Source organism: Dipodomys merriami, unplaced genomic scaffold, assembly GCF_024711535.1.
Source record: "Dipodomys merriami isolate MVZ:Mamm:240054 unplaced genomic scaffold, mDipMer1.0.p SCAF_10, whole genome shotgun sequence".
NCBI classification, from domain to species: Eukaryota; Metazoa; Chordata; class Mammalia; order Rodentia; family Heteromyidae; genus Dipodomys; species Dipodomys merriami.
In genome coordinates, this window is record NW_027202271.1 from 14,509,346 (window position 1) to 14,528,361 (window position 19,016).

General features: G+C 38.4%; 1 protein-coding gene across 3 annotated transcripts in view; it reads left to right on the plus strand.

Annotated features, from left to right (window-relative positions):
* The window catches only part of Dip2b (disco interacting protein 2 homolog B), a 248,755-nt gene that overhangs the window by 139,485 nt on the left and 90,254 nt on the right, over positions 1–19,016 (plus strand). For 2 of the 3 annotated variants that reach the window (XM_070040936.1, XM_070040944.1), the window contains exons 4-5: positions 4,385–4,510; positions 15,911–16,123. In XM_070040936.1, coding sequence (XP_069897037.1) covers positions 4,385–4,510; positions 15,911–16,123 — 339 coding nt within the window. The remainder of the gene's footprint in view (positions 1–4,384; positions 4,511–15,910; positions 16,124–19,016) is intronic. The other variant, XM_070040949.1, reaches the window with a different exon arrangement.

Genomic DNA, 19,016 nt, shown 5'->3' on the forward strand with positions numbered 1-19,016 from the left:
AACATTGGTCTGAGGTGAAAAGCATCACACTTTTCATTGTATTAGGGATTGCTCAACTAAGTAGCAAGTGAAATCTCAGCACATTGGAGAAATTAATGGTCTCTGGTATCTCTGAACCAGAGATATAAGTTGTAGAAGTTGATGGGAGCTGAATTTCCACCTTTCTGTTGCTTTAATCCTTCCTAGGAAAAGTTATATTTACATGACATTTGCAAAAATAATATAAGAACATAGGACATGTTTAGTAAAACTTTAGAATAAAGTGATGGCACAAAGAAAGGACTTAATAATGCTGATGTCTATGGCTTGAAAAAGCTTTCATTTTGTAGAGGCTTATTAATACAATATTTCAAACTACCATAATAAGTTTATATTTATTTGGAATTTATATAATCCAGCCTTAATCTGTTCTTGGAGCTTAGTCAGTAGAGGAGTCCTACATTTTATTTATTTATTTATTTTATTATTATTATTATTTATTTATTTATTTGTCAATTGTGGGGCTCGAACTCTGGGCTTGGGGGCTGTCCCTCAGCTCTTCAGCTCAAGGCGAGTGCTCTACTGCTTGAGCCACAGCACCACTTCCGGTTTTCTAGTGGTTTATTGGAGATAAGAGTCTCACAGACTTTCCTGCCCAGGCTGGCTTTGAACTGTGATCCTCAGATCTCAGCCTCCTGAGTAGTTAGGATTACAGGCATGAGCCACTGGTACCTGGCTCGAGTCCTACATTTTAGATATGCTGCATATTTAGTATCTCTTTTTCTTTTACTAGATATGTGGAATTGTCAAGTATAGAATTAATGCTTAAGGTTGAAAATGATCTTTCTATAAGTCATTCTGATAACTCCTTTGATGTTAATCTTTTGAGAAATTAGCCACCCCAAACAAATCAGCATGAAAGGAAAAAAGACTTTCAAGGAGTATTTGTATCACCTTGTTCAGCTCAAACATAAACATAATCTTGGAAAATGATATCCAACTTCTACCTGCTCCTGGCACAGAAACCCAAAGTCAGCTTTGTCTGGGGACTCAAGTTCGGAAGCGATTTATCAAAGGTCAAGATTAATTGTATGCTAGTGAATGAGTCAAATCTAGTTAAGAGGACTGCCTGTTTTATCAAAGGGAGTCTTGGCTAATAGAGTAACTGAACATCTTTTGTATGGGCAAAGTTCTGTCATGTTAGAAAACACTTGGGTGGTTGGATTTGTTCAGACTCAGATGCTATAACCTTGGGGCATGGAACAACATACTCCATAAATATTAATTATACAAATGTTATGAGCTTTCTAAAGCTTTCTCAATATGAATATTTCCTTAGGTTTGTCAGGTTTTCTGTTACATGTTGCCTGTCACATTTTTATAAATGTACTTTTTTTTTTTTTTTCTGGTCCTAGGGCTTGAACTTAAGGCCTAGGTGTTCACCCTGAGCTGCTTTTTACTCAAGGCTAGTACTCTATTACTTGAGCCACAATGCCACTTTCGGCTTTTTCTGAGTAGTTTATTGGAGATAAGTCTCATATTCTTTCCTGCCTGGCCTGGTTTCCAACTGCAGACCTCAGATCTCAGCCTCCTGAGTACCTAGGAATGTAGACAGAAGCCACCGGCGCCCCACTAAAGTCCAATACAAGTCTTTGATTTGCTGTCAGTCTGTTACTGAGAAAGTGCTTTTCCTTAGTGTAATTGTTTAATTATTTGTTTCCTAAAAAAAAACTAAGAACTGTTTCTTCTAGTTTGACATTATGGATATGTTCTATTTGATAATGATATAAATTCAATAAAGTATGGCAATCTTGAGTCCACTAAGTATACCTTGGGGATACTAAAATAGTATATTAAATATAAATATAAAATTTATTTTGTTTATAACTTCAAAGTAAGTTGGCACTGTGGTCTTAAAGTGAAAGCTCAAGGTGGTGTACAGTGGTACATGCCTGCAGTCTCAGCACTTGGGAGGCAGGAGGACTGCAAGCTTGCAGCTAGTCTAGGTTATAAAGAGAGACTGTCTTCCCCCATAAAAAGTAATAGTATGATAATTTAGCAATATCTTACTTTCTTTTGTACCAGTACTAGGGCTTGAATTTAGAGCCTTAAATAATTTGGGTAGGTCACAGAAGCAAACCGAACAACTAAAAAATCTTGAGAAAGGACAAAAACTATAATATCTTACCTTGAAGTTCAAAATTTTTTCTTCTTTCCAAGTCATTGCCATTAAAGTGACTCAGCTCTGTGTCCTTCAGTTTCTTGATTTGAGTTTAAATTCCCCAAAGAAGGATTTGATTGGCCCAACTCTTCTAAAGGTACATTTACAAAGCACAGAAGGCTTCCTGGACAGGAAGAAATTGTGAACTGGGAAGCCATTTTGGTCATTTCCTATCTCAGTAGAGAGGACTCTGTAAGAGGTTCTTAAAAAATATAATATATATATATATATATATATATACATATATATATATATAAACAAACATAAAAATACCTTGTTAGTTTGCAGTGAAGGTGGAGAATTAAGATCTGTCTAGTATGATAATTTCCAGATTCCTATTAGACCTGAAAGTAGAGAGGCATTTTTTTTGTGGCAAGAGTCATAAACAAGTAACAGCTACACTTCGATCTTTCTTTCTTTCTTTCTTTCTTTCTTTCTTTCTTTCTTTCTTTCTTTCTTTCTTTCTTTCTCTCTCTCTCTCTTTCTCTCTTTCTCTCTCTCTTCTTTCTTTCTCTCTTTCTTTCTCTTTCTCTTTCTCTCTTTCTCTTTCTCTCTTTCTTTCTTTCTTTCTCTCTCTCTTTCTTTCTCTCTTTCTCTCTTTCTTTCTCTCTTTCTCTCTCTCTTTCTTTCTTTTTTTCTCTTTTTCTTTCTTTCTTTCTTTCTCTCTCTTTCTTTCTTTCTTTCTTTCTTTCTCTTTCTTTCTTTCTTTCTTTCTTTCTTTCTTTCTTTCTTTCTTTCTTTCTTTCTTTCTTTCTCTCTTTCTCTCTTTCTCTCTTTCTCTCTTTCTCTTTCTTTCTCTCTTTCTCTTTCTTTCTCTCTTTCTCTCTTTCTCTCTTTCTCTCTTTCTCTCTTTCTCTCTTTCTCTCTTCTCTCTCTTTCTCTCTTTCTCTCTTTCTCTCTTTCTCTCTTTCTCTCTTTCTCTCTTTCTCTCTTTCTCTCTTTCTCTCTTTCTTTCTTTCTTTCTTTCTTTCTTTCTTTCTTTCTTTCTTTCTTTCTTTCTTTCTATCGGTTGTGGGGCTTGAACTCTGGGCCTGAGTGCTGTCCGTCAGCTCTTCAGCTCAAGTCTAGTACTTTGCCATTTGAGCCACAGTGCCAATTCCAGTATTCTGGTAGTTGATTGGAGATAAGAGTCTCACAGACTTCCCTGCCTGGGCTAGCTTTGAACCGTGATCCTCAGATCTCAGCCTCCTGATGAGTAGCTATGATTACAGGTGTGAGCCACCAGTGCCCGGCTACACTTGATCTTTCTAGGGATCTCAGCCAGGTTTTCTTTCAGACAGTTAAGCAAACCCTAAGTTGCTGCTTTTTTGTTTGTTTGCTTGTTTATTTTTTAAATGATGAGTCTCTTCTGGACACTTGTACAGGATGCATTTCATTAGAGGTGAGATTCTGCATGGCACTGATGCCTGGCATATTGTACTCCCTACCCCATCGCAGTCAACCCCTTGTCGGTGTGTAGCAGTTGCATAGTCATTATAACTTCTTCTGAAATTATCCTTTATTTCTTTTGTTTCAATTTTTGTTTATAATTAGTCCACATCAAAATATATATATAAACCATATTTTTATATTTGTTTTTGTTTTTTGCTTTTATGCAGATCCTGGGGCTTGAACTCAGGGCCTAGGAACTATGCCTGAACTTTTTTGCTCGAGGCTAGTACTACCACTTGAACCACAGCTCCACTTCCTATCCTTTTGTGTGTGTGTTTGGGGGTGGGAGTGTTGGTAGTTTATTAGTGATAAAAGTTGATGGACTTGGGCTGGGAAGGTGGCTCAGTGGTAGAGTGCTTGCCTTGCATGCTCGAGGCCCTGGGTTCGATTCCTCAGCACCACATAAGCAAAAAGAAAAAAGCCGGAAGTGGCGCTGTGGCTCATAGTGGTAGAGCGCTAGCCTTGAGCTGAAGAGCTGAGGGACAGCGCCCAGGCCCAGAGTTCAGGCCCCACGACCGGACCCAAAAAAAAAAAAAAAAAAAAAAAGTTGATGGACTTTCCTGCCCGGGCTGGCTTTGAACCCCAATCCTCAGATCTCAGCCTCCTGAGTAGCTAGGATTATAATCCTAGCATGAGCTGCTGGCACCCAGTTTCACTGTACATTTTTTTAACAATTGAGGCAGTGATACCTCAGGGCTCTACAGTGTACAGGTCAGCATAAATGCAAATAAATGTAAATGTTTAACTTTTCAGATATCCACACTGAAGCAGTTCAAGCTGCGCTGGCAAAACACAAAGAACAAAAAATGGCTTTGCCCATGCCCACCAAAAGGCGGTCTACGTTTGTCCAGTCTCCTGCAGATGCTTGCACACCTCCTGGTAGGTTTATTAAAATCCTTTTCTCTGATGGTTATTGTCTTAATGTTCCTTAAATAAGGTCTTTCCTTTTCCTTCTGAGATAGGAACAGAAACTCTCTACATTATCAAAGGGTGATAGGTTTTGAGTGTCACCTTACAAACAACACATAAGAAAAGTCTTAAGCTGGGCATCAATGGTTCATACCTGTAATCCTAGCCACTTAGGAGGCTGAGATTTGAAGATCACAGTTTGAAGCTAGCCTGGGCAGAAAAGTCCATGAGAATCTTTAGTTTGATTAACCAGCCAAAAGCCAGAAGTGGAGCTGTGGCTCAAGTAGTAGAGCACTAGCCTTGAGCACAAGAGCCTCAGGGACAGTGCCCAGGCCCTGAGTTCAATCCCTAAGACTAGCACACACACACAAAAAAAGCCTTAAAAATAGCTATTAAGCTCAATAGGAAGTGTACTCATTACCTTACTCATGTAACTGTAACCCTCTGTATAGTATCTTTACAATTAAAAAAAAAAAAAAATCAGAAGTGGCAATGTAGCTCAAGTGGTAGAGCGCTCGCCTTGAGCTGAAGAGCTGAGGGATGCCCAGGCCCAGAGTTCAAGCCCCACAACCAACAAAAAAAAAAAAAAGAAAGAAAAAAGGAAAAAAAAAGAAAATTTGGTGGCTAAGAATTAAGTTCTTTTAGTTTTTTTTTTTTTTTATTGTGAACATACTGTACAGAGGGGTTACACTTACATGGGAAGTTCTTTTAGTTTTGAATCCTCTTTGTTGTTGTTGTTAAATACTTTTGTGCCTTTCAGGAGTGTTTTGAGGATGACCTCATGAAAGTTTTTCAGAGTTGTCATTAATTTTTTGCTGTGATATTGTTTTCTTGTTTAAAATTTATTTCTGTGTAACTGGAATTTTCTCTTCACCTGTATCTTCTAACTGGCTGTGATCAGATATATGAAGTCCATCAAAAAAAAAAAAAAAGCTATTAAAACCAAACCAGACAATAAAAACACCTTCCTTCTGAATCTCTACTCTTGCCTTGCTGTAACCTCCATACTCATGATGTCAAATTAGGTAATCATAAATGCAGACCAAAAGCTCTGTTGTGATGAAATTGCTGCTTTCATGGTCACCCTAAATGTGATCTACAACTACATGCTTAACCCACCTCTTCTATACCAGATGCTTCATCTTGCAGCAGTGGTAGCAATGGATGGTCCATTTGTGTCACTGAAGATTTATGGAGTGTACTCATTCAAATTTGAAATAGATCTGAACATACATATGTTTGTTGTTATATTTTATATGCATAATACATATATTTTTAAGTACTGCCTTTCTATAATGTAATGAAGAAATCAGTGGGAACTGGTTTTCCATCTCCATTTACCAGACTTGGAATCTTTACTCCTAAAGTAAGTGTGAGTTATATGTTCATTTAAGAAGCAATCAGCAATCTCAGTAGCCTTAGATCTGAGGATCACAGTTCATAGCCAGCCCAGGCAAGAAAATCTGTAAGACTTTTATCTCCAATTAACCACCAGAAAACCAGAAATGGCGCTGTGGCTTAAAGTGGAAGAGCACTAGCCTTGAGCACAAAGGTTGGGGGATAGTGCCCAGGCCTTGAGTTCAAGGCCTCCCCACCCCTCCCACCAAAAAAAGCAAGTGGAACATCATTGTTTTCTTGTCTGTTAAAAAATAAACAAAAAAACTTTTAAAAGTAGTTTTTTTAGATCAAATCCCAGACAAGAACTTGATATATAGCCTCTGAGATTAAACAGAAAACCTATTTTAGAAAGCTGCAGTATAGTGTCTGTCTCTCTACTGCTGTGTTACGTACAGTGAAATCTTAGGAAAAATAATTTCTCCATATTATTTTGGCCTGCTGTGTCTTTGGGGAGATTCCTAGAAAAGTTGTATTGTTGCAGTTGAATTTTATTCACAGCTGTCACATTGTTGAGTCATTATTACTGATACAGGCTGATATTAGTGTTTTTTTCCCTAGGTTTTGACTAGCTTCTCAGAGAATTTGGGTGTGCTATGGGCTTCTTAATTGTATGTGCTTTTTTCTTCACATCTGTCATGTCAATATGTTTGAAAGAGAAATAGCTCTGTGGCTTCAAGTGTTTCTCAAAATGTAACACAGTATACCTCTAGCAGACCATCACAATAAGCATTTTGTAGTCTGTAATGGTGTACACTCCAAACCCACTCATTCAGAATCTTGGATGGGTTCCCTTACACATTAGAACAGCTCAAGTTGGGTCTTCATAGACAAAGGAAGCTCTCAGTTTTGTAGCCATTCCTTGTTGGCTGATTCCACTGCAGAGTGACTGAGGGTTCAATTGCAGTAAATGGCAAAGGGGTGGGAACAACGTGACATGAAATTCTTAGAAACTACCCTCTCCAAAGCTCCATTAAAGCAATGCAGTTTCAGAGTAAATAGGGTGCTCTCACAGCTTTGGGTTAAATGTGAGAGTACAGCAAAGGATCTGGAGAGTGCTCAGAAGGAATGGAAACCATTTTTATCCCCCTTTTCAAAAGTCACTGCCTGAGGGGAACTTAACAGTTTTTGAAACAAATCACAGCTGTTCGTTGCTGAATGGGACCATAGTCTTTTGGAATTCACTACAGGCATAAGTATTTTCTCTTCTCTTTTCTCTTGTCTCTCTTGTCTTTCTTTCTTTCTTTCTTTCTTTCTTTCTTTCTTTCTTTCTTTCTTTCTTTCTTTCTTTCTTTCTTTCTCTCTCTCTTTCTTTCTCTCTCTTTCTCTCTCCCTCCCTCCCTCCCTCCCTCCCTCTCTCTCTCCCTCTCTCCCTCCCTCCCTCCCTCCCTCCCTCCCTCCCTTCCTTCTTTCCTTCCTTCCTTCCTTCCTTCCTTCCTTCCTTCCTTCCTTCCTTCCTTCCTTCCTTCCTTCCTTCCTTCCTTCCTTCCTTCCTTCCTTCCTTTGTCTTCTTCTATTACTGGGACTTGAACTCAGGGCCTGGGCACTGTCCCTAGCTTTTATGCTTAAGGCTAGTGCTCTACTATTTGAACCATACCTCCACTTTGGACTTTTTGGTGGTTAATTACAGATAAGAGTCTCACTGATGGGCTGGGAAGGTGGCTCAGTGGTAGAGTGCTTGCCTTGTATGCTCAAGGCCCTGGGTTCGATTCCTCAGCACCACATAAACATAAAGAAAAAAGCTGGAAGTGGCACTGTGGCTCAAGTGGTAGAGCGCTAGCCTTGAGCTGAAGAGCTGAGGGACAGCGTCCAGGCCCAGAGTTCAGGCCCCACGACCGGACCCAAAAAAAAAAAAAAAAAAAAAAAAAAGAGTCTCACCGACCTTCTTGCCTGGGCTGTCAAACCAAGATTCTCAGAGCACAGCTTCCTGAGTAGCTAGGAATATAGGCATGAGCCACCAGCACCCAGCAGAAAACTCTGTATTCCTAAACACTCTTTGTCTTTCTCCATCCCCTGACTTGAAGATGACTTGATCATGTTATGTGTTTTAATAATTTTGTGATTACAAAGGTACAGTCTTTTCTGTGAAGACTTGGATTTTACAGAGCGGAGTATTGGTTTCCTGTCCCTTGATATTCCATTATGGGAATCGCTGAATAGTATCTGAGAAACCTTGAGGTGCTACTAGGGACATCTGTATTGTCAAGTAGAAGAATTTGCTATCAATGAGGAAGTGTGGAGGGAACTTTACCTAACAGTTTTCTTATACAGTTTCTATGTGGACTAGATCTCAGTGCTCTAATTCAACAATTTCTACATGACTAGTACAAATACTAGGGAATTTGGGAAGAACTGTATCTTCAGGCTTCTGTAAACACCTTTCATTTTAGATTGTGGAATTTGCTGTTCTCACATTAGAATTTAGATCTTCTCTCTACCAGCTATCACCTGTTCCAGTTGCATTTTAAGCTTATATCTGCATCTCCTAGCATGCTTTGACTATCAAACTCAGATGTGTCAGACAGGCTTTATCTTGTATGTGTTTTTTATTTTAATTGTGAGAATACCATACAGAGGAGTTACAATTACATGGGCAATATTGTGTATGTTTAAGACTGATAACCCAGAACCCTCAACTTAAAAAGAATACTGAGGCTGCTACATTCAAGGGATGGAGAGATGGAAGAGAATTGACATTATTGGTTGTTATTGGTAGTTTAAAAAAGTAACATCTGGCTAGTATGAAAATGGCCTAAGAAAGATTTCCTACATTTACAGAGGAAAATTAATGTAACATTTCACAATATTTTCCTCATCTCTTTTTATATGCTGAGAGGTCACCCTATACATATCACAGAATACGTTTCAGGTCAAGGCCCTTACTCTGCACATGCTGGCTTGTGTGAACCTCACTCTGGGATAACTTAGAGAATGCACTGGCCAGTCAGTATCTCTCCCTTACTGGAAGGTGCTCAACACAGACCTGTTTCATTTACTGAACTGAGGAATAGTTAGAGTGACTTTTGGAGGGATTTAACAAAAAGGATTAAGGAGTAAAATACATCACAAATTCTGCCTTCATTCATAGTATCATAATTTGGAAACTATGGAAAAGTCTTAGCATGTAAGAGAATTTGTCTCTTTTTGGGGGGTGGGGAGGGGTCCGGTCGTGGAGCCTGAACTGTGGGCCTGGAGCGCTGTCCCTCAGCTCTTCAGCTCAAGGCTAGCACTCTACCACTTGAGCCATAGCACCACTTCTGGCTTTTTTCTTTTTGCTTATGTGGTGCTGAGGAATCGAACCCAGGGCCTCAGGCATACAAGGCAAGCGCTCTACCACTGAGCCACTGAGCCACCCCTTCCCAGTCCCGAAAATATAAGATCTCATTCAATCTAAAAGTTGTATATTGCTGTGTATACTAATTTCTGCTGTGGATTGGAAAATTTCAGTTTGCTAAGTTGATAGCAGTCTGTGGTCCTTTTAGTGCCTGTAGCTTTTTCAGTCTTTTAAACTGCTTGAATTACTGCCATGTAGTTCTCTTTGTGTGCTGAAATCAATGTCATGAGGCAATTACCTCAGCTCTTTCTTTGTAGGGGTTCTTTGTGTAACACTATTACTCATTCATACAGAAAAACACAATGCAAAACTACAGCATTTATTCCTCCCCCCTTCTGAGCCTTTTCTGTCCTTTGGATTTATTTACTGTATTGAGAGTATACAGGTGACCAGATAGACAATGTAACAACACTAAAGCATGTAGTACACCAGTCACCTGGCCTGGGTAAAAAGAAGCTTAAATGTCGACATCTCAATATACAGAGCCTTGCTTGAGAAAACAGCCATTTTTCTGTGTGACAGCATCCTATCTCCTATTTATTCATACTCTCCCTCTTATTGGTATTTTTCTTTTTCATTTATTTGTTTTTTGAAGCTTCTACTTGCAATCATCTGTTACCTTCCCAGTTGAGGAAGTATGTTGTACAGTGGGTGTTGGGATGATACTGTCACTTCAGTGTATATTCATTGTTTTTCTAAACTAATGTTTGAACCTTATTTTGGTATCAGCTGTATGAACCTAGTGCAGAAACTATCTTCCAGGGATTTGCCTAACGCACATTCCTCAGATTGTGTACACTCACTCTTAAGATATTACTGGCCTTTCATCAGGCATCATTTTCACCCTTACAAATCTGTTTAGGTTTTTTTTTTTTTCCTTTCCAGCTTTATTGAGTTAGAAACTGATATCATAAACAGTTTTGGTATGGGAAGGAGAGGGAGGCAGTTGCTGAGGTACAAGCCCAGAGCCTCACTAATGCCTAACATTCCCTCTGTTGACAGCATATATTTAAAGTACACACTTTGCCAGGTTTTGACATAGCAATACCATGAAAGTATGACCATGGTTATGATAATGAACATTTCCACACCTGCTTAAATTTTTTCTTTTTTCTTTTTCTTTTTCTTTTTTTTTTTATCGGTCATGGGGCCTGAACTCTGGGCCTGGGCGCTGTCCTTCAGCTCTTCCACTGTAGACTAGCACTCTACCATTTGAGCTTCAGCCCCACTTCCAGCTTTTTCTGCTTATGTGGTGCTGAGGAATCGAACCCAGGGCCTCATGCATGCAAGGCAAGCACTCTACCACTGAGCCACCTTCCCAGCCCCTTAAATTTTTTCTTAATGCCTTTCGCCTGCTTACCACCCTCATCCCCAGGTAAAGATTGGCCTTTTTTTTTTTAAGTCTGCTTTTCTAGAATCTTAACCTAATAAAATCATATTGTTTTACTTGCCTTTTTGCAGGTGGAAGGGAAGGGTCTGGTTTCTAAAACTTGGCATAAATATTTTTGAGATTCATCCATATAATATGTGTCACAACAGTGCTTCATTCATTTTTATTGCTGAGTTGAATCCCACCACATTTTGTGTATTGTACTTTACCTATCCATTCATTTGTTTGTGGATGTTTGGGCCATATCTCATTTTTAGTTGTTACAAATGAAGCTCCTATTAACATTCATGTACAAGTCTTTTTAGTAAACTTGTGTGCTTTCGTTTCTCTTGGTTAAATATACAAGAGTACAGTGTATAGATATGTAGAAAGTACTTATAAAAATTTGTTAACGTTTTTAATATAATAAGACACTTTCCCCTGAGAAGAAAAGTCATTTCTATGCACATGGCTAAGACATATAACTATTAGCTGTTAGAACACAATAAATTCAAGACTTTTTCTTCCCTTAATATCGACAAGCTAATTGTTCATATGTTTTCTGATTGGTTACAAATAGATTGTAGGCTTTTGGTGACCAGGAGTAAATGATTCTGTGTTTAAATCATACCAGGTTGTAAATTACAAGACAAAGTGTATTTTCAAAGTTGTTTCCTGTTATGTAGACATGGTTATCATATTCAAGTACTTAGGAAAAGATTTTGGTTGTAATGGATAACAGTTTGAGTTCATATTTAACCAGCTCAATCGGTAGGAAATGAACTGTATTTCTATTCACACTGCTTGTGCCAAAATTTTTATAGATCATAGCAATTTTCTGAGTGAGTTTTGTCTTTTTAAGTAGTGTAAATCAATCATACAAAGGGGCTTCATTATGATATTTACATACATGAATATGGTCAGATTTATAGCCTCTGTTACTCTTTCTTAGCCCTCCCTATTTTTCTAAGCTACCAAATAATAATATTGAAAGTATGTCATTTTTATTTTCTTTTTGTACAGAGATGTAGCTCCAGAAGGATATAGTGCACTCAAGAGGCTGAGACAGAGGATCCTAAGTTCCAGGCCAGCCTGAGCTACATCATGAGACTGTCTCAAAAAAAAAAAAGAAAAAATATGTAGTTCCAAGGCTTACATTTTGTGTGAACTTAACACATAATCATCTTGAAGTCTTGACCAGCCAGTTTTGTTTCTGAGCTAGCTCAAGGAAGAGTTATATATAGCAACCACAAACTCTCAAGTTGCATGATTATCATTGTATATTTTTCTGCTGCAATTTTCAGCCCATTGCTATCATCTTTACCTTCATGTTCTTATGAAAGAACTAGTTATTTAAATTATTCCTAAGGCAAATTTCAGCTACTGTTACAAATCAAAAAGAAACGGCCTTTAAACCATTTTCCTAGGAAAAAAGGGAAGCTGATTTTAATTGGCCATCTGCTGTGTGCTGGGGCTACTGTGTGCGCTCTTTCATGGCCTCCCACTGTAGTTATGATGAAAATAGACTTGTTTAGCATGGCCCTTAGCAACCCTGTGCTGCCTCCTCCTCCTTGTCCAGTCTTATCTTTCATCACTACGGGTTTTGCATCCAGTGCTTTGGTTTGTCTCACTTTATTTAAGAATTTCATATATGCCTTGTCTACTGTCTCACCAGGCTCCCTCACATACTATTCCTCTCTTCCTGTTGCTGCTCTCTGCCTACCCTAGATGAATACCTATTTACAGTCCAGACTGTATGAGAGTAGGGGCTGTATTTTCCTGCTTATTAACATGTTATTCCTGCCAACTACTGTAGCACTTTGTCTCTTTGTTGGTTGAACAAACAAGCAAATAATCTTAGCAAATGGATCATTTTAACCCTTAGTCACAGAGTTGATAAAGTAGTAGGCCCCAGAGTTCAAGTGACAGACCAACACCAAAGCCATCTAACTATACTAAGCTGTTTCATAGCTGTAAGTCATTAAACACTGTGAGGAGGAATGGAAGGTAAATTAGGTAATTGAGCTGAAATAGTACACCTAATTGTATAATTGATCCACTACAGAAACATAATGAAACCAATTTTCCATAAACCTAATCAAGAAAATTTAAAAATTGAATTACTTTGATTTTCGACTTACACACAAACTAAAACACTGCCATAAAGGCAGCTTGCAAATAAATCCACAGGAGTTTGTGGGATTCTGAGATGTATTACCCTGAAAATACTTTTTTCTTGGTATTCAATTAACCTGCCCCCATTGGCCCCCCCCCCTTCTTTTTTATATCTACAAAGGTAAGACTTTTCCTCCTAAGGAAGTGTTGAAATACTAGAATATTGTCTGGAAAATATACAAAATGCTTTCCTTAAATAGTTACAGATATAGTTACTGTTCTTTTTCTGTATTTTCTTTTAAGAACCCTGCCCTCTTTTTCCAGTATTGGGATTGAACTCAGAGCCATGTGTTTGCTAGAAAAGCACTCTACTAACTAGCTGTGTCCCTAGTTCTTTTGTTTCTTAGATAGGGCCCTTGCTTTTGCCTAGGCCAGATTCAGATCAAGCTCTTCTATCTCTGCTTCTGGAAAATAGCTGGGCCCACAAGCATGCGCCTTCAGCTTTGTTCCTTTTCTTTTTTTGGTCGGTCGTGGGGCCTGGGCACTGTCCCTCAGCTCTTCAGCTCAAGGCTAGCACTGTGCCACTAGAGCCACAGCGCCACTTCCATCTTTTTCTGCTTATGTGGTACTGAGGAATCCAACCCATGCAAGGCAAGCACTCTACACTGAGCCACTTTCTTAGCCCCAGCTTTGTTCTTGAGATAAGGCCTTGCCAACTTTGCCCTATCCCACCTCAAACCACTGTCCTGCCTCCCAAGTAGCTAGGATTATAGGTGAGTGTCACCATGCCCAGCTTAGCACCTCCTTTTTCATTATAAAATTATTTCCCTTTTAAGGAAACACCTCCTTGCTTTATCCTTTTGAACAAGTCATTATTTAACTCTCCCCTCCCTCTCTTTTCTCCCCCTATAACTCCTCACAGTGTTTGCTCTATTTATATGGACTAAGGTTTCACTCCTGTGGAACTTGTTGCTCACCCCATTTCTCAGCACGTATGCTCTAGTCCTTGAGCATGTATGTCTCCTCTACTATGACTGCAAGCCATTTTAGAGCATACACTGTCTTAAGCACTCACACATCTCATAATCTTTTGGACCTGATATATTTTCCAGCACATATTATAGTTAAGTACTATTTTTTTAAAGGCACATCTTAGTTGGGTGCCTGTATCTCAGGCCTATGAAATAATAATTTGTGATAGTACAGAACAATAAAAATATTAATAATGCTGGGTTCTGGTGGCTAATGCCTGTAATCCTAGCTACTCAGGAGGCTGTGATCTGAGAATCAAGGTTCAAAGCCAGCCTAGGCAAGAAAGTCCATGAGACTCTTCTCTCCAGTTAACCTGTAGAAAACTGGAAGTGGTGCTGTGGCTCAACGTGGTAGAGTACTAGCCTTGAATAGAAAAGCTCAGGACAGCACCCAAGCCCTGAAAGTTCAAGTCGGATAACCAACCCAAATAAGTAAATAAGTAATAATATATATTTGCATATATATCATTATTTTAACTGTTTTGTTTGGGCCTATAGAATTAGACTTCTAGATTGTGTTTTGTGCTTGATTCCCAAGGTGGGCTATTAATAGTTTTTCAGCCCTATTTCTCTGGTTCTTTGAACTGAAGCATGACATGGGTCAACAGTCTCCAACAGTCTCCTGTGTTAGAGAAAAGTTTTCTGCAGAACTAATCACAAAACTTTTACTTTTTTTCCCTACTAGTTCTGAGATTTGAACATAGAGTCTTATATTCTTCTCTCAGCTATTTTGCTCACTGCTGGTACTCTACCACTTGAGCCATGCTTCCAGTTCCTGCCTTTTGCCAGTTATTTAAAGATAAGAAAAATCTGGAGAATTTGTCTCCCAAGCTGCCTTTGAACTTCAGTCCTTAGATTTCATCCTCCTGATTTCAATTAAAAAAAAAAAGTTAAATGGGACTAGGAATGTGTCTCAGTAATAGAGTACTTGCCTTGCATGATCAAGGCCTTGGGTTCAATCTCCAGCACCACAAAAACAAATAAGAACTAATAAATAAATAAATTCGTTCTAAAGATCACAAATTATAGTCACCCCAAATCATTTAGAAGGGCTTGTCCCACATCAGACCAATGCCCCTTTAACTTTATGCCCTCTAAGCTTAGTTCCAGATTTCTTTCTCCCTCAGCCTTTGCTTCCTTAGATTTGGTTGAATTTTTTTTTTCTTTTTTTTCAAGCATGCTTTTCTACTTTAGGCCTTATTTTCCTGATGTTAGAGCCAGGCTAAATACAGGCATCAGTGAATTTCTCACAGTTTTCTGACTGAGAAACAAGGGGAAATCCAGATGTTTTGCACTCCCCTGTCTTATTAGGAAAACTTATTTATGCCACACAACTGGCCAGCTGCTTTTCTATTGAACTCAATGAGGGCCTGTAGCCAAGTGTCTTATCCCCACCTCAGTTCCCCATCCCCTAGTCCACTATTTGGCACATATACTTTTTTTTTTTACATTTGATATTGGGAACTATATTTGGCTTCTGTCTTTTCCTTTCATTGGCTCACTGATTTTTTTTTATATTTATAATTATCTAGGTATTGTACAGAGAGGTTACAGTTACATAATAAGGTAGTGGGCATATCTTATTGAACATTGTTACCTGCTCCCTTGTTTTTCTCCCACTTTTCCTCATACTCCCCCTAGTACATACACTTTTAATAAGAGTTAAGTTTTTATTTCTCTCTATCTGATCTTTTTTTAAAAAGTTAATATTAACAAAGACTTGTAAAAATTAGTATGAATTAGTATGAAAGCTGGTTAGGTTCTCTCATTAAGAGACCCAGGGAGATAACATATTTTTGCACTTCAATTTTATTTGAACATAAGTGGATAAACCAGAAGAATTTATGCATTAATTTTTAAGCTCAGAACAGGAAAATAGCAAAGTTAAACATGTTTTTAAAAGAAAACAATTTAAAATGACCTTCAAAGTTAGTCTGTTTTATTTTACAGGTTTTAACCCCTAAATCTTTCCTGAGGTTTCAAAAAAAAAAACTCCACCTATTAATCTAACTTGAGAATGCTAATGTTTTGCTGGTGTCAACATCGAATGTGTGATCAATGAGCAAGAATGAAAAGTCTCTGTTGTAGGCAGGATGGAGAACTTCTTTTTTTCTAATTCCACACAGACACGTCTTCGGCCTCTGAGGATGAAGGCTCTCTGAGACGCCAAGCTGCGCTCTCTGCTGCCTTGCAACAGAGCTTACAGAATGCGGAGTCCTGGATCAACCGTTCAATTCAGGGATCGTCCACTTCTTCATCCGCATCTTCTACGCTGTCCCACGGAGAGGTCAAAGGAACCAGTGGGTCTCTAGCTGATGTATTTGCCAATACTCGAATAGGTAGGAGCTGGATCTACCCAAGAAACCCAAATTATATTCTATTTGGCACCCAGTATCCAGGAAACAGTTTATGATTGTGTTAGGGTTTTCAATGTGGCCTGCAAAAAATATAATCAAGAGAGAACTGTTAATGAGGCAAAGAAGGAAACACCAGCAATACATTTGCTACAGGAATAGTAGGGACCATCTACATTATTCATGCAGAGGGCTGTCCACCTGAAGCCATATTTGTTTCCATAAGCAATACTGAAGCTGCAAGACATAACACCAGTCTTAGGAGAGGTTTGTTCCAGCAGCAGAAAACCATTTCATACATTAAAAGAGCTAACATATGTAACATCTTACGTATTCCCATGATGTTTATCTATATTCTGTCAAAAATTATTAAACATTTTCCAATATGAGTGAAACCTTTTTGTCTTTAGCCTAAAGGCTGGATTTATTCTCCTTGCTGCTATGGTATTGCTGCCTCCAGAGTGTGCAGGCTGAGGACATTAGTACTCTGGGAGCTGCTGGCTGCCTGAGTGCTACTGTATGGAGTGTAGCTTTTGCTTGGCTCTGCTTTATGTTTTTATGTGATTTTTTTTTAAGAGTTGTGATATCTGCAGATAAAGATAATAGATCTCTGCTTTGGTTTAATTGGTTGGTACAAATTGCAGTAAGTAATATATGTTATGTGTCTGTGATGTCTTTCCCTTTTTTCTGGACAATCAGTCATATTTTGGTGTCTTTTATTTATCACTTTAATAACTTTGATTTCTGAAAAGAACAAGTAGGAAAAGTCTCCATTCAAATTCATAATTTTAAAAGGAAATAGTTAACCCTGTGATTGCCCAAATAGAAAACCACTGATAGCCAGTGACTACAGCTCTCCAGTGTATAATCCACTGCCCCTCCAGAGCAGCTGCATACAGATGCATGTTCACTGCTTCTTCTTTCTTGGAGGGTAAGCACCAGAGCCAGGGTCCCTGAGGTTTGATTTCTATGTTTGTTTAAAAGAGAGGCCTTCCACTGGTGGCAAAAAAGTAAAAAAGCAAAAACAAAAACAAAAAAATGTCTGGATTTTTGTTACAGGATAATTTCTGTGATCACATTTTTTTTTTCTGTTGCTTCTATGACACTGTAAAAAGTTACTGGTTCACTTACAAAAACCATTCTAACAACATGGTACTAAGATCTGAACTCAGCCTCATGCTTTCTAGGCAGGCATCTACCGATGGAACCACACTCAGCCCTTTTTTGCTTTAATTACATTTTGGATCAGGTCCTGCATTTTTGTTTGGGGCTAGCCTAAGGCCATGACCCTCCAATCTATACCTCCCTCATAGCTTGTATTACCCTACTCAGCTTGTGGATCAAGGTGAAGTCACAGGAACTTTTTAATCAGGCTGGCCTCAAACCACAATCCTACTGATATCTGACTACTAATCAGCCATTGTTATAAGTGTGAGGCACCACACCTAGATTCAATATTATTGCTTTACAATTGTTTGCTAGCAGAAGTAATTTATGTTCCCAATAGGAAAATTCAAAAGCTTAGGTAAAAGAGAAATTTAAAAAAATCTATAATCCCCTTATGGATAGCACTTAATGTATGATCTAGATTTTATTTATATATGAATAGGTAGAGCTTTCTTTTTAATTTTACAAAAATGAAATTGTCATACACATAATGCTCATTAACTGCTTTTTTTAGTAGCTTACCACAAACATCTTTCATATCACTATGATTATTTTTTTATGCTTTTAAAGTATGCCATTGTCTTTCTATGCTTGCTTTATTTAGCCATTCCCCTGTTTAGGACACTTAAATAAAGAGTACCTAACTAGGTGCTAGTGGCTCACTCCTGTAATCCTAGCTACTAAAGAGGCTAAGATCTAAGGATCACAGTTCAAAACCATCTTGGGCAGAAAAGTCCATGAAACTCTTATCTCCAATAAACTACTTAGAAAAAGCTGGAAGTAGTGCTGTGGCTCAAGTGGTAGAGCCCTAGCTTTGAGCACAAAGAGGCTCAAGGGTAGCGCTCAGGCCTCAAGTTTAAGCTCCAGGACTGGGGAAAAAAAAAGTTTTCTGTCTATGGGAATGAACATACTTCAGCATACAATATATTACAATAGTGTGTATTTGTTTATTACCTTTGGGTGTATTTCTGTAAATTGAGTTGCTAGGATAAGTAAAAATACTCTATATTAAAAACATTTTTAATTAGTGTATGTAATATAAAAGGGATTCATTGTGATATTTCCACACATGCACACAGTACATTTTGATCATACTTATCCCCTCCACCATATTCCTATTTCTTTCCCTTGCTTCTCCCTTTTTAATGCTTTTGTTATCATGTTATGCTATGGAAAGGTATACTGAACTGGTACATGTGCTAGTGTAGTACAAACTTCAACAGCTATCAAACTAGTAATTACAGAACTTTGGAGCATAGAAACTTTACTCCAAAATTGGTTAAGTTTTTGGCAACATAACCCTATTGAATGGGTCTCTTCCAACTTACAGTATTCCCATTCTCTGTGTTAAGAATCCTTTCATAGGCTGGGAATGTGGCTTAGTGGTAGAGTGCTTGCGTAGCATGCATGAAGCCCTGAGTTTGATTCCTCAGTACCACATAAGCAGAAAAAAACTGGAAGTGGTGCTGTGGCTCAAATGATAGAGTGCTAACCTTGAACCACAGAAGTTCAGGGACAGTGTCTAGGACGTGAGTTAAAGCCCCAGGACTGGCAAAAAAAAAAAAAATCCTTTCATGAAGTAATACTGTCACTGTTTGACTTCTACTTAGAGCAGGAAGTACCTTGTTGCCAAGTAGCGCCAAGTTCACTCTTGTTTATTTTGTAAAAATTAGGAGTGGACTTTGGTTTTCTTCCATCTGAAAATCTGGGC